At 39.7% G+C, this 12,752-nt stretch overlaps 1 protein-coding gene across 10 annotated transcripts in view; it reads left to right on the forward strand.

The window, feature by feature from the left end:
- SENP7 (SUMO specific peptidase 7) overlaps positions 1 to 12,752 on the forward strand; it is a 182,446-nt gene that overhangs the window by 13,054 nt on the left and 156,640 nt on the right. For 6 of the 10 annotated variants that reach the window (XM_003261745.4, XM_004091726.3, XM_012501066.2 and 3 more), the window contains one exon: positions 6,441 to 6,536. In XM_003261745.4, coding sequence (XP_003261793.2) covers positions 6,441 to 6,536 — 96 coding nt within the window. Of the gene's footprint in view, positions 1 to 6,440; positions 6,540 to 12,752 lie in introns of all 10 variants that reach the window. The other 4 variants (XM_012501064.2, XM_030801553.1, XM_030801554.1 and 1 more) reach the window with 1 other exon arrangement.

A 12,752-nucleotide genomic window follows, 5' to 3' on the forward strand; every position in this document is an offset into this window, starting at 1 on the left:
TGCCACCATGACCAGCTAATTTTAATTTTTTCTTGTAGAGACAGGGGTCTTGCTATGTTGCCCAGGCTGGTCTTACATTCCTGGCCTCAAGCAATCCTCCTGCCTTGGCCTCCCAAAGTGTTGGGATTATAGTGTAAGCCACCATACCTGATATACAGAGATAATTTTTTTTCTAGAATTTTGTTCTTTAAATGCAGTAATATCCCGATTTACATTATAAGAATTTATTAAACCCTTTTCTCTGAAGCAGTCTAAGTTATGCACAGAGAACTTTAGTATAATCATGTTACATAGTTACAGCATTTAACAAAGAAGGAGAAGAAGTCATAAAGGAAGACAATGAGAGGAAATCAAGAGTACCTTAGAAGACCATATAGAAAGTATGGCTTTAGATACACTTTCTTTTTTGGCTTAAGATTTGCATGGTGTGGTTTCTCCATTTAAAACTCTGGATTTAGTTTAAGTGGGGTAAATAGGAGGTTAAAAAAAATCTTATGCTGAGGTGGGCGGATCACCTGAGGTCAGGAGTTCAAGACCAGCCTGGCTAACATGGTGAAACCCCGTCTCTACAAAAATACAAAAATTGGCCGGGCGCAGTGGCTCATGCCTGTAATCCCAGCACTTTGGGAGGCTGAGGCGGGCAGATCACGAGGTCAGGAGATCGAGACCATCCTGGCTAACACGGTGAAACCCCATCTCTACTAAAAATACCAAAAATTAGCCGGGCGTGGTGGCGGGTGCCTGTAGTCCCAGCTACTTGGGAGGCTGAGGCAGAAGAATGATGTGAACCTGGGAGGCGGAGCTTGCAGTGAGCTGAAATCATGCCACTGCACTCCAGCCTGGGTGACAGAGCGAGACTCTGTCTCAAAGAAAAAAAAAATTAGCCCGGGATGATGGCGGGTGCCTGTAGTCCCAGCTACTTGGGAGGCTGAGGCAGGAGAATCACTTGAACCTGGGAGGCAGAGGTTGCAGTAAGCCGAGATTGCGCCATTGCACTCCAGTCTGGGTGACAAAGCAAGACTCTGTCCCCCACTCCCCCGCAAAGAAAATCTTACGTTGCCAGGATGAATACTATCATATCTACTTTGAAATACCTCTGTATTAACTACCCCTATTTTTGTTTTTATTCTATCCAGTGAAGTGAAATATCCTGCTTTAGACTATTGCATTATTCATGCAATTAATCTGAAATCCTGCCATTAGAAATTAATACTGAGTTAATCCATTTCTCTGATTTTTAGATGTACTACAGTGTTTCTTAAATTTTTTGTTTACGGGGAAGTTGAGACTTACAAAAAAGTTACAGAAATTTTACAGAGTTCCTGTACAATTCACTCAGGTTCTCCCAATGTTATTATCTTATATAACTTTAGTATGATTTTAAAAAACAAGGAATTTATACTGATACAGTACCTTAAACCAGTGGTCCCCAACCTGTTTGGCACCAGGGACCAGTATCGTGGAAGACAGTTTTCCCATGGACAGGGTCGGGAGGATGGTTTCGGGATGAAACTGTTCTACCTCAAATTTTCAGTCATTGGGTTCTCATGAGGAGTGTGCAACCTAGATCCCTTGCATGCACAGTTCCCAATAGTGTTTGTGCTCCTATGAGAATCTAATGCCACTGCTGATCTGACAGGAGGTGGAGCTCAGGCCCTAATGGTCCCGTGCTGCTCACCTCCTGCTGTGTTGTCCTTGGCCTGGGGGTTGGGGACACCTGCTTTAAACTACAGACATCATTTGTATTTCTTCAGTTTCACTAATGTCCCTTTTCTGTTGCCAGATCCAATCCAGGATCCCACACTGCATTTAGTTGTTAGGTCTCCCTAGTTTTCTTAAGTCTATGACAATTCTTCAGTCTTGTTTCTTTCATGACCATGACACTTTTGAATAAAACTGGACACTATTTTGTAGAATATCTCTCACTTTGGGTTTGTTTCAGGTTTCTCAAGATTAGATTAAGGTTATGACTTTTTGGGAGGAATACCACAGAAGTGATGGTGACCTTCTTGGTACATTATATCAGGGGGTACATGATAGTGATATATCTTAATACTGGTAATGTCAGCCTTGATTGTTTGGTTAAGATGGTATCTGCCTGTTTCCTCCATTGTAAAGTTACTTTTTTCCTCTTTATAATTAATAAATATCTTAGGGGAGATGCTTTGAATCTATGCAAATATACTATTTCTTCTCAAACTTTTGTTTACTATTTTAGCATCTATCAGTGTATCTTGCCTGCAAATTTGTATATGTGGTATTTTGGTGGTTTTCTCTTTTGTTCATTCATTATAGATTTATGAATGTAAATTCTTCTATAAGGGGCCAGTGTGGTGGCTCACAACTGTAATCCCAGCACTTTGGGAGGCCGGGGTGGGAGGATCACTTGAGGTCAGGAATTTGAGGCCAGCCTGGGCAACATAGTGAGACCCCGTATCTAAAAAAAAAAAAATTAGCTGGGCATGTTGGCATATGCCTGGAATCCCAGCTACTTGGGAGGCCGACATAGGAAGATTGCTTGAGCCAGGGAGGTTGAGGCTGTGGTCAGCTGTGATCGCACCACTGCATTCCAGCCTGGATAACAGAGTGAGACACTGTCTCTAAAAAATAAAAACTCTTCTGTAAGGCAGAGCTGATCCTCTTCCCCCACTTACTTACTTATTTATTTATTTAGAGATCCTCCTGCTTCAGCTTCCCAAAGTGTGAGGATTCTAGGCGTGAGCCACTATACTTGGCTTCACTTACTTATTTATATCAATATGGACTCATAGAATATTTAGTTTATTCTATGAGTTATAATCCACTACTGTCATTACAGATTTGTTGGTCAAAGTATTCCAGCCTTGGGAGATCTTTCATGTTGGCTGTACCCTTGTGATGTGCTCCTATCATTTTTTTTTTTTTGAACACTTACTTTCTGACACTGTATATCTTTTGGCACTGCAAGATGCTTATGTTGTGTTTTCCCTGCCCCAGGCTTGGAATCAACCACTTTCCCAGGGAGCCCTGGTTCTTTCAATTGAAGGATGATATTTAGAAACCCAGGTCTGTGTGCTAGGTATATTTGCAACTGGGATGTCATTGTTTTTAGGCTTTCTCAACAGACAAGACTAGAAAAATATATGTTCACACATACAACATACATATGTCTATTTATTTTCCCACACAAACACACATATCTATATTTATTTCTCTATCTCTATCTATATATCTATAAAAAAATGAATACTGATACTTCTGATTCCAGTCCAACACCACAAGGCTTATTCTAGCTTTTCTTCTTTCCTTATTTTTTTCTGTTTCTCATTATCTACAATATATTTACTTATTTCTTAATCCCATAATTTATATATAAAGTTGTGTTAGTGCATTTAAAAAAGGTAGACTTTTTTAGAAAATTAGCATATTTCATTATTGTTAGTAGTTTATATTACTGCCTTTTCCCTCCAGGCTGCTAGTGGAAATAAGTTACCAAAAGGATAAGAGCTTTGATGGATATAGGGAGAAGATACTAATACATGTTGAATTTAAAGTGTTTGGCCTGGGTCTGGCGGGTTGGCTCATGCCTATAATCCCAGCACTTTAGGAGGCCAAGGCGGGTGGATCACTTGAGGTCAGGACTTCAAGACCAACCTGGCCAAGATGGTAAAAGCCCATTTCTACTGAAAATACGAAAATTAGCTGGGTATGGTGGTGCATTTTTGTAATCCCAGCTACTTTGGAGGCTGAGGTGGGAGGATTGTTTGAACCCAGGGGCGGAGGTTGCAGTTAGCTGAGGTTGTGCCACTGTACTTCAGCCTGGGAAACAGAACGAGACTCTGTCTCAAAAAAAAAAAAAAAAAAAAAAAAGCGTTTGAAGTGTTTGGCTGGGCGTGGGAGCTCATGCCTCTAAACCCAGCACTTAGGGAGGCCAAGGTGGGAGGATTGCTTGAGCCCCGGAGCCCAGGAATTCGGGACTAGCCTGGGCAACAAAGTAAGACCCCGTGTCTGCAAAAAATAAAAAAATAAGTCAGATATGATGGTGCATGCCTGTGGTCCCAGCTACACAGGAGGCTGATGCAGGAAGATTGCCTGGGCCCAAGAGGTAGAAGCAGAAGTAAGTTATGTTTGAGTCACTACACGCCAGCCTAGGTGACAGAGCGAGACCCTGTCTTGAATAAATAAATACATGTTTAAGAAATATTTCTAAAATGACACTAGATTGTTGTAGAGATATTCTAAAGTTCAATTAAACAAAAAGAAGACCACTCAGACACAACCAGAATTAATACTTTGGTGTGTATCCTTCCAGTTTATTTGTCTCTTTATAAGAAACAAATATTAAAAAATAGAAAACCACAAAATACCGTCTTGTAATCTTTTTTCCTACTTACCTATATATCATGAACATTATTTTCTGAAATCTAATTGATTAAAGCATTGGTCAGTAGATATTTATTGGGTATTCAACATGTATTGGACACTGTGTGAGGCATAAGTACCAGGGAAACAGTGGTGAACATTTTTTTCTTTGACTTTTATTTAAGTTTGGGGTACACGTGCAGGATGTGTAGGATCGTTGCATAGGTAAATGTGCACCATGGTGGTTTGCTGCAAGAACAACCCATCACCTAGATATTAAGGCCAGCATCCATTAGCTATTCTTCCTGATGCTCCCTCTACCCGTCTGACAGGCCCCGGTGTGTGTTGTTCCCCCGTTGTGTCCATCTATTCTCATCATTCAGCTCCCACTTAAAAGTAAGAACATGCATTGTTTGGTTTTCTGTTTCTGCGTTAGTTTTGGCTTCCAACTCCATCCATGTCCCTGCAAAAGACATGATTGTGTTCCTTTTTATGGCTGCATAGTATTTTATGTATATATGTTTTATATTTTCTTTATTCAGTCTATGATTGATGGGGATTTGGGTTGATTCCATGTCTTTGCTATTGTGAATAGTGTTGCAGCAAACATGTGCATGCATATATCTTTGTAATAGAATGATTTATATTCCTTTGGGTATATACCCAGTAATGGTGTTGCTGGGTCAAATGGTATGTTTGCCTCTAGGTCTTTGAGGAATCACCACACTGTCTTCCACAATGGTTGAACTAATTTACAATCCCAGCAGTGGTGTAAAAGTGTTCCTTTTTCTCTGCAACATTGCCAGCATCTGTTGTTTTTTGACTTTTTAATAATAGCCATTCTGAGTGGTGTGAGATAGTGTCTCGTTGTCATTTTGATTTGCATTTCTCTAATGATCAGTGATGTTGGCCACATGTGTGTCCTCCTTTATGAACTGTTTGTTCATATCGTTTGCCCACTTTTTAATGGGGATGTTTTTTCTTATAAATTTATGTTCCTTGTAGACTCTTGATATTAGACTTTGTCAGATGGATAGACTACAAAATTTTTCTCCCAATCTGTAGGTTGTCTGTTCACTCTTTTGCTGTACAGAAGTTCCTTAGTTTAATTAGATCCCATTTATCAATTTTTGCTTTTATCACAATTGCTTTTGGCATTTTTGTTATGAGATATTTGCCTGTGCCTATGTCCTGAATGGTACTGCCTTGATTTTCTTGTAGGGTTTTTATAGTTTTGTGTTTTACATTTAAGTCTTTAATCCATCTTGAATTAATTTTTGTATATGGTATAAGGAAGGTGTCCAGTTTCAATTTTTTACTTATGGCTAGCCAGTTCTCACAGCACCGTTTATTAAATAGAGCATTATTTCCCCATTGCTTGTTTTTGTCAGGTGTGTCAAAGATCAGATGGTTGTAGGTGTGTTGTCTTATTTCAGAGTTCTCTATTCTGTTCCATTGATCTGTTGCATTGATTCTGTTCCAGGAATGCGTGGTATGGCGTGATGGTTGTGTAGATAAAATAGTAATTTTGACAAGAATCTGGAGTACTTCACTAGGGAGAGAAGGAAGAGCATTCTAGATTGTGGGAAGAGTATATGCAAAGGTTTAGAGATATAAAATAATATGGTGTGTTTGAAGAAGGTTGATTCATTCAGTGTGGTTGAGTTGTAGTTTTGATGTGATGTGATGTGATGTGAAAGAGCCCAAATGGTAAAGAGTTTTACAATTGTAAAGAGTTTTATCTGTAAGTAATGGCTACCATTGTTGAATTTTAAGTATTGCAGCCATAATTAGGTTTTATGTATTAGAGAACTCTGGGGCTGACATTTGAAAGATTAAAAGGGGAAGAGACAGCAGACAAGAGAATAGTTAGGAAGCTCTTGTGATTCTTCATTTAACTTTCATTTGACTTTCAGAGTCAAAGAGAGGTTTCTTGTAAATAAAATTATATTTAATTGCATATAAATTAAGCACTGAATTTAAAACTCTTTAAAACTGTTAGCAAATTATTGATGCAGGGTAATATAGTGGTTCTGTTAGCTGAATTAGCTCTTGTATATAGTTTAATTAAACTAATTATTTTCTCATCCTATTTTCAGATAAGAAAGATGTTAAATGCAAAACCAGAGGAGGTCCATGTTCAATCACCACTGTCCAAATTCAGAAGCTCAGAACGCTGGACTCTCCCTTTGCAGGTGGTAAATAAAATTAATTTATTTTAAGTATACAGTTTTATTTGGTATGTTTAAAATATTGTAATAAAACTGAATGTTTATTTTCTGATACGTCCCTTTTTTGGTTTTCTTGTGTTATTTAATTGCAGAGTTTAGTTCACTTTTGGCATGTTGAAATGATACTTTGAGGTTAGGCTCTTCAGTTTAAAACTATGTATATATAATTATGCATAATTGATTTCTTCATGAAATTTAAATCTTTTTTTTTTTTTTTTTTGAGACGGAGTCTCGCTCTGTCGCCCAGGCTGGAGCGCAGTGGCGCAATCTCGGCTCACTGCAAGCTCCACCTCCCGGATTCACGCCATTCTCCTGCCTCAGCCTCTCGGAGTAGCTGGGACTACAGGCACCCGCCACCACGCCCGGCTAATTTTTTTTTTTTTTTTTGTATTTTTAGTAGAGACGGGGTTTCACCGTGGTCTCGATCTCCTGACCTCGTGATCCGCCTGCCTTGGCCTCCCAAAGTGCTGGGATTACAAGCGTGAGCCACCGTGCCCGGCCAGGGCATTTAGGTTCTTTAGAGTCAGGGTCTGTGTTGCTCACACTGGAGTGCAGTGGCACAATCATAGCTCATTGAATCCTTGAACTCCTGGGCTCAAGTGATCTTGCTGCCCAGCCTCCTGAGTAGCTGGGAATACAAGCAGATGCCTGGCTACTTAAAATTTTTTTCTGTTGAGGTGGGATCTTGCTATGTTGCCTAGGCTTGTCTTGAACTTCTGGCCTTAAGCAGTCTTCCTACTTTGGTCTGCCAGAGTGCTGGGATTAGAGGCATGAGCCATTGTGCCTGGCTTTGGAATGTGGAAGTCCAAGATGAAGGTGCTGGCAGGGTTGACTTCTGAGGCTTCTTTACTTGGATTGCAGATGGCTGTCTTCTCTCTGTGTTTTCACATGGCTTTTTCTCTGGGCACACGTATCCCTAGTGTCTCTTCTTCTTATAAGGACATTAGTCCTATTGGATATGGACTCCACCCACGTGACCTCATTCAACCCCTTTTAAGGCCCTGTCTCTGCATACAGTCACACTGGGAGTTGGGGCTTCAACATATGAATTATGGAGGAATACAATTCAGTCCATAACTAGCATTTATTTTAGGATAACATGTTTTAAGTAATGTTAAATATGTATATTTTTGGTTACAAGAAAAATTAACCCTTATTTATTTACTTATTTTTTTTTGAGACAGGTTGTTGCTCTGTCACCCAGGCTGGAGTGCACTGGCGCACTCACGGCTCATTGCAGCCTCAGCTTCCTGGGCTCAAGCTGTCCTCCCACCTCAGCCTCCTGAGTATCTCGGATTAGAGGCATGCACCAGCATGCTTAGCTAGTTTCTAAAATTTTTTTGCAGAGACAAAGTTTTGCTATGTTGCTTAGGTGATCCTCCCACCTCAGCCTCCTGAAGCGCTGGGGTTATAGGCGTGAGCCCCCGCACTTGGCCCTATTAACCATTTTTTTTTTTTTGAGATGGCGTTTTGCTCTTGTTGCCCAGGCTGGAGTGCAATGGCGTGATCTTGGCTCACTGCAACCTCTGCCTTCCGGGATCAAGCGATTCTCCTGCCTCAGCCTCCTCAGTAGCTGGGATTACTGGCATGCGCCACCACGCCTGGCTAATTTTGTATTTTTTAGTAGAGGTGGGGTTTCTCCATGTTGGTCAGGCTGGTCTCGAACTCCTAACCTAACCTGCTGCCCAGGTGGATCCACCTGCCTGGCCTCCTAACAAAGTGGCTGGGATTTACAGGCCTGAGGGCACACAGTCGGCCCGGGCCCTCCTATTAACCATTTGTTTAAAATTGTGTTCTTAGAGGAGGAGATTTGGTCCTCAGTATTTTGTTCTTAAAATTGTTAGTTTTTTGCTTAAAATTAGTGTAAAAGAACATTTAGAAATTTTGTTATTAAATAATACATTTGTTGGTTTGTATTGGATACAAAAAGTACATAAAATGGGAAACAATAAAGGAGACCAGGTGACTTCTGTTTACTTAAAAAGAAAATAATATATTTGCATAAGGTTAGAAAATTTGGGCTGTGTATAAAGGTACAAGGTGGGCTGTGTGTGGTGGCTCACACCTGTTATCCTAGCACTTTGAGAGGCTGAGGTGGGAGGATCTCTTGAGCCCAGGAGTTGGAGACCAGCCTAGGAAATATAGCGAGATCCTGTTTCTACTAAAAATTAAAAAATAAGCTAGGCATGGTCTTGTGCACCTGTAGTTCCAGCTACTCAGGAGGCTGAGGTGGGAGGATCCTTTGAGTCCAGGAGTTCAAGATTAAAGAAAGCTATGATTGTGCCACTGTACTCCAGCCTGGGAAACAATGAGACCCTGTCTCAAAAAATATATATATATATAAAATGAAGCAAATAAAATCTCGTTCTGTCCTTTTTCTCTAAAGGCAACCACTATTAATGAGTTTTTTTCATTTATTTCTAGAAAAAAAGCATATTTCCATATATATGGGTTTATACTGTTTTTTGATATTCGCAAAAGTTGAATGATACTTAAATTTTGGGAAATCGACATCCTGTTTGTGATTGGAATTGGCACATGTCAACCTTACTGTGCTCTGTGCTTGGCTTAAAGTTCACCGTATTTGCTAAATATTTGCTCATACTTTGTGTAGTGTTTGAGGCTGTGCAAGTATCTTGCCACATTTCCACTACTCAACTTCTTTGTTGTTGTTTTTAGTGGTTTTCAATGGAAGAGAAAGGAATAAATGCCCCTTTCCATAGTCTTTAGGAGAATTTTAACTCATCTATTGATTTGTTTGTGATTTTTATTGACATATAGTTACATTAAAGAGGCAATCTTAAGTGTAAAGTTAGATGAGCTCTGACTAGAGTAACATATTGTCATGCTCCAGAAATTTTCCTTGTTTTCATTTTATCTTTTAAAAAAATCAAAAGAATTTAATATATTTTTAATTAATTCATTTTTCTTTTTTATGTCACTCAAGTATATGACTCAACCATTGTGTCTTTTCCTCTTCTGTTGCTTGTACCTCCACCATGATTCTGGCAACCATTCTTCTGATTTCTGTTTCCATAGTTTTGCCTGTTCTTAAATTTCATAAAAATGGAATCACATAATAGGTACTCTTTTGTGTTTGGCTTCTTTTTATTCAGTATAATATTGCTAACATTTATCCATGTTTTGCATCTGTCACTGGTTTGTTTCTTTTTATTGCTATGTAATATTCCATTATGTGAATATATCATGGTTTATTTAATTCTCTATTGACTGACTTTTAGGCTCTTTTTTTTTTTTTTTTTTTTGAGACGGAGTTTCTCCCTTGTTGCCCAGGCTGGAGTGCAATGGCACGATCTTGGCTCACCACAACCTCTGCCTCCCGGATTCAAGCGATTTCTCCTGCCTCAGCCTCCCGAGTAGCTGGGATTACAGGCATGCACCACCACATCCGGCTAGTAGAGATGGGGTTTATCCATGTTGGTCAGGCTGGTCTTGAACTCCTGACCTCAGGTGATCCGCCCACCTCGGCCTCCCAGAATGCAGGGATTACAGGCGTGAACCACTGTGCTCGGCCTGGGCGTGGTTTTAATTTGCATTTTTGTGATGACTAATGATGTTAAAAACATTTTCTGTGGCTGTTAGGTGGAGTGTTCTGTAGATGTCTATTAGGTCCAGTTAATCACATCCGAGTTTAAGTGAGAGTCTCTTTGTCAGCTTTCTGCCTCAGTGATCTGTCTAATGCTGTCAGTGGGGTGTTGAAGTCTTTCACTATTATGATGTGTTTGCCTAACTAGGTCTTTTTGTAGGTCATGCAAAACTTGTTTTATGAATCTGGGTGTACCAATAGTGGGTGCATATATAATTAGATAGTTAAGTCTTTTTGTTGGATTTTACCATTTATCATTATGTAATACCTATCTTTGTCTTTCTTAATTGTTATTTGTTTAAAGTCTATTTTATCTGATACAAGAATAGTGGCTCCTGCTCTTTTTTATTTTCTATTTGCATGGTAGATCTGTCTCTATCCCTTTACTTTGAGCCTGTGAATGTTGTTACATGTGAGATGGGTATCTTGAAGATAGCAGATGGTTGGGTCTTGTCTTTTTATCCACCTTGACACTCCATGTCTTTTAAGAGGGACGTTTAGCCATTTATACTCAGGATTAGGATTAGTATTGATATGTGATATTTTGATCCTGTCATTACGTTGTTGGTTGTTGTATAGACTTGATTGTATGGTTGCTTTATAGTGTCTGTGGGCTATGTGCTTAAGTGTATTTTTGTGGTAGTAGGTGTCATTCTTCTGATTCCATGTTTAATACTCCCTTAAGGACCTCTTTCTTGTAAGGCTGGTGTAGTTGAAGCAAATTCCCTCAGTATTTGCTTGTCTTAGAAGGATTTCATTTCTCTTTCACTTATGAGTGTTAGGCTGGTAGGACATGAAATTCTTAGTTGGAATATCTTTTCTTTAATGTTGCCTAAAAGAAGCCCCCAGTCTCTTCTGGTTTGCAAGGTTTCTGCCAAGAAGTCTGCTGCTAGCCTGATGGGAGTTCCTTCTGTATGTGACCTGACCCTTCTCTCTAGCTGCTTTTAAGATTTTTTCTTTTGCGTTGACTTTGGTGATTTGATGACGATGTGCCTTGGGGATGGAGTCTCTCTCTGTCGCCAGGCTGGAGTACAGTGGCGCGATCTTGGCTCACTGCAACCTCTGCCTCCTAGGTTCAAGCAATTCTCCTGCGTCAGCCTCCCGAGTAGCTGGGACTACAGGTGCATGCTGTCATGCCTGGCTAATTTTTTGTGTTTTAATAGAGAAGGTTTCACTGTGTTGCCCAGGCTGGTCTCGAACTTCTGAGCTCAGGCAATCCACCTGCCTCGGCCTCCCAAAGTGCTGGGATTGCAGGCATGAGCCACCGTGGCCTGCATGTCAACCTTTCTATTGTGATTAGGGAAATTTTTGTGAACCATATCCTCAAATATATTTTCCAGTTTGCTTATTCTGTCCCATTCTTTCTCAGGAATGCCAGTGAGTGACAGATTTAGTCTCTTTACATAATCTTATATAAATTATCCCTCCACTGATGAAATGTTTCTATACCTATAAAACTCTGAAGACTCTGCCAAAGGGTTCCTAGAACTGATAAAGAACTTTAGCAACCTTTCAGGATACAAAATCAATGTAGAAAAAATCAGTAGCATTTCTAGACACCAGATAATGTCCAGGCTGAGAATCAAATCAAGAACACAATCACATTTGCAGTAGCCACAAAGAAAATGAAATACCTAGGAGTACAGTTGACCAAGAAGGTGAAAGAGTCTACAAGAACCACAAAACACTGCAGAAAAAAAATCAGAGGTGACACAAATAAGTGGAAAAACAATCCATGCGCATGGATTGGAAGCGTCAACGTCACAAAAATGACCATACTGGCCCAAAGCAGTCTACAGATTCAATGCTATTCCTATGATACTACCAATGTCATTTTTTGGAGAATTAGAAGAAACCATTCTAAAATTCATATGGAGCAAAAAGGAGCCCAAATAGCTAAAAGAATCCTAAACAAAAATAATACAGCTGGAGGCATCACAGTACCTGACTTCAAATTATATTATAAGCCCACAGTAACCAAAATAGCATGGTACAGGTATAAAAACAGACACATAGAGCAATGGAGAAGAATAGAAAACTCAGAAATAATGCTGCACACCTACAACCATCTGATCTTTGAAAGGCTGACAAAAACAAGTAATGGGGAAAGGATTCCCTATTCAATAAATGCTGCTGGGACAGCTGGCTAGCCATATGCAACAGAATGAAACTGGACCCTTACCTTTTACCATATACAAAAATTAACTCAAGATGGATTAAAGATTTAAATGTAAAACCTCAAACTATAAAAATCTTAGGAAAAATATTTAGGAAATACCCTTCTTGTTATCAGCCTTGGCAAATAATTTTTGGCTAATTCCCCAAAAGCAATTGCAACAAAAACAAAATTGACAAATGAAACTTAATTTGATTAAAGAGCTTCTGCACAACAAAAAACCAAAAACACAAAATCCCTAAGGAATGGGAGAAAATATTCACAAACTATGCCTCTGACAAAGGTCTAATATCCAGATTCTATAAGGAACTTAAACAAATCAACACGGGGTGGAGCCAAGATGGCCGAATAGGAACAGCTCCGGTCTCCAGCTCCCAGCCCCAGCGACACAGAAGAC

Source organism: Nomascus leucogenys, chromosome 21 (genome assembly GCF_006542625.1).
Source record: "Nomascus leucogenys isolate Asia chromosome 21, Asia_NLE_v1, whole genome shotgun sequence".
Classification (NCBI taxonomy): domain Eukaryota; kingdom Metazoa; phylum Chordata; class Mammalia; order Primates; family Hylobatidae; genus Nomascus; species Nomascus leucogenys.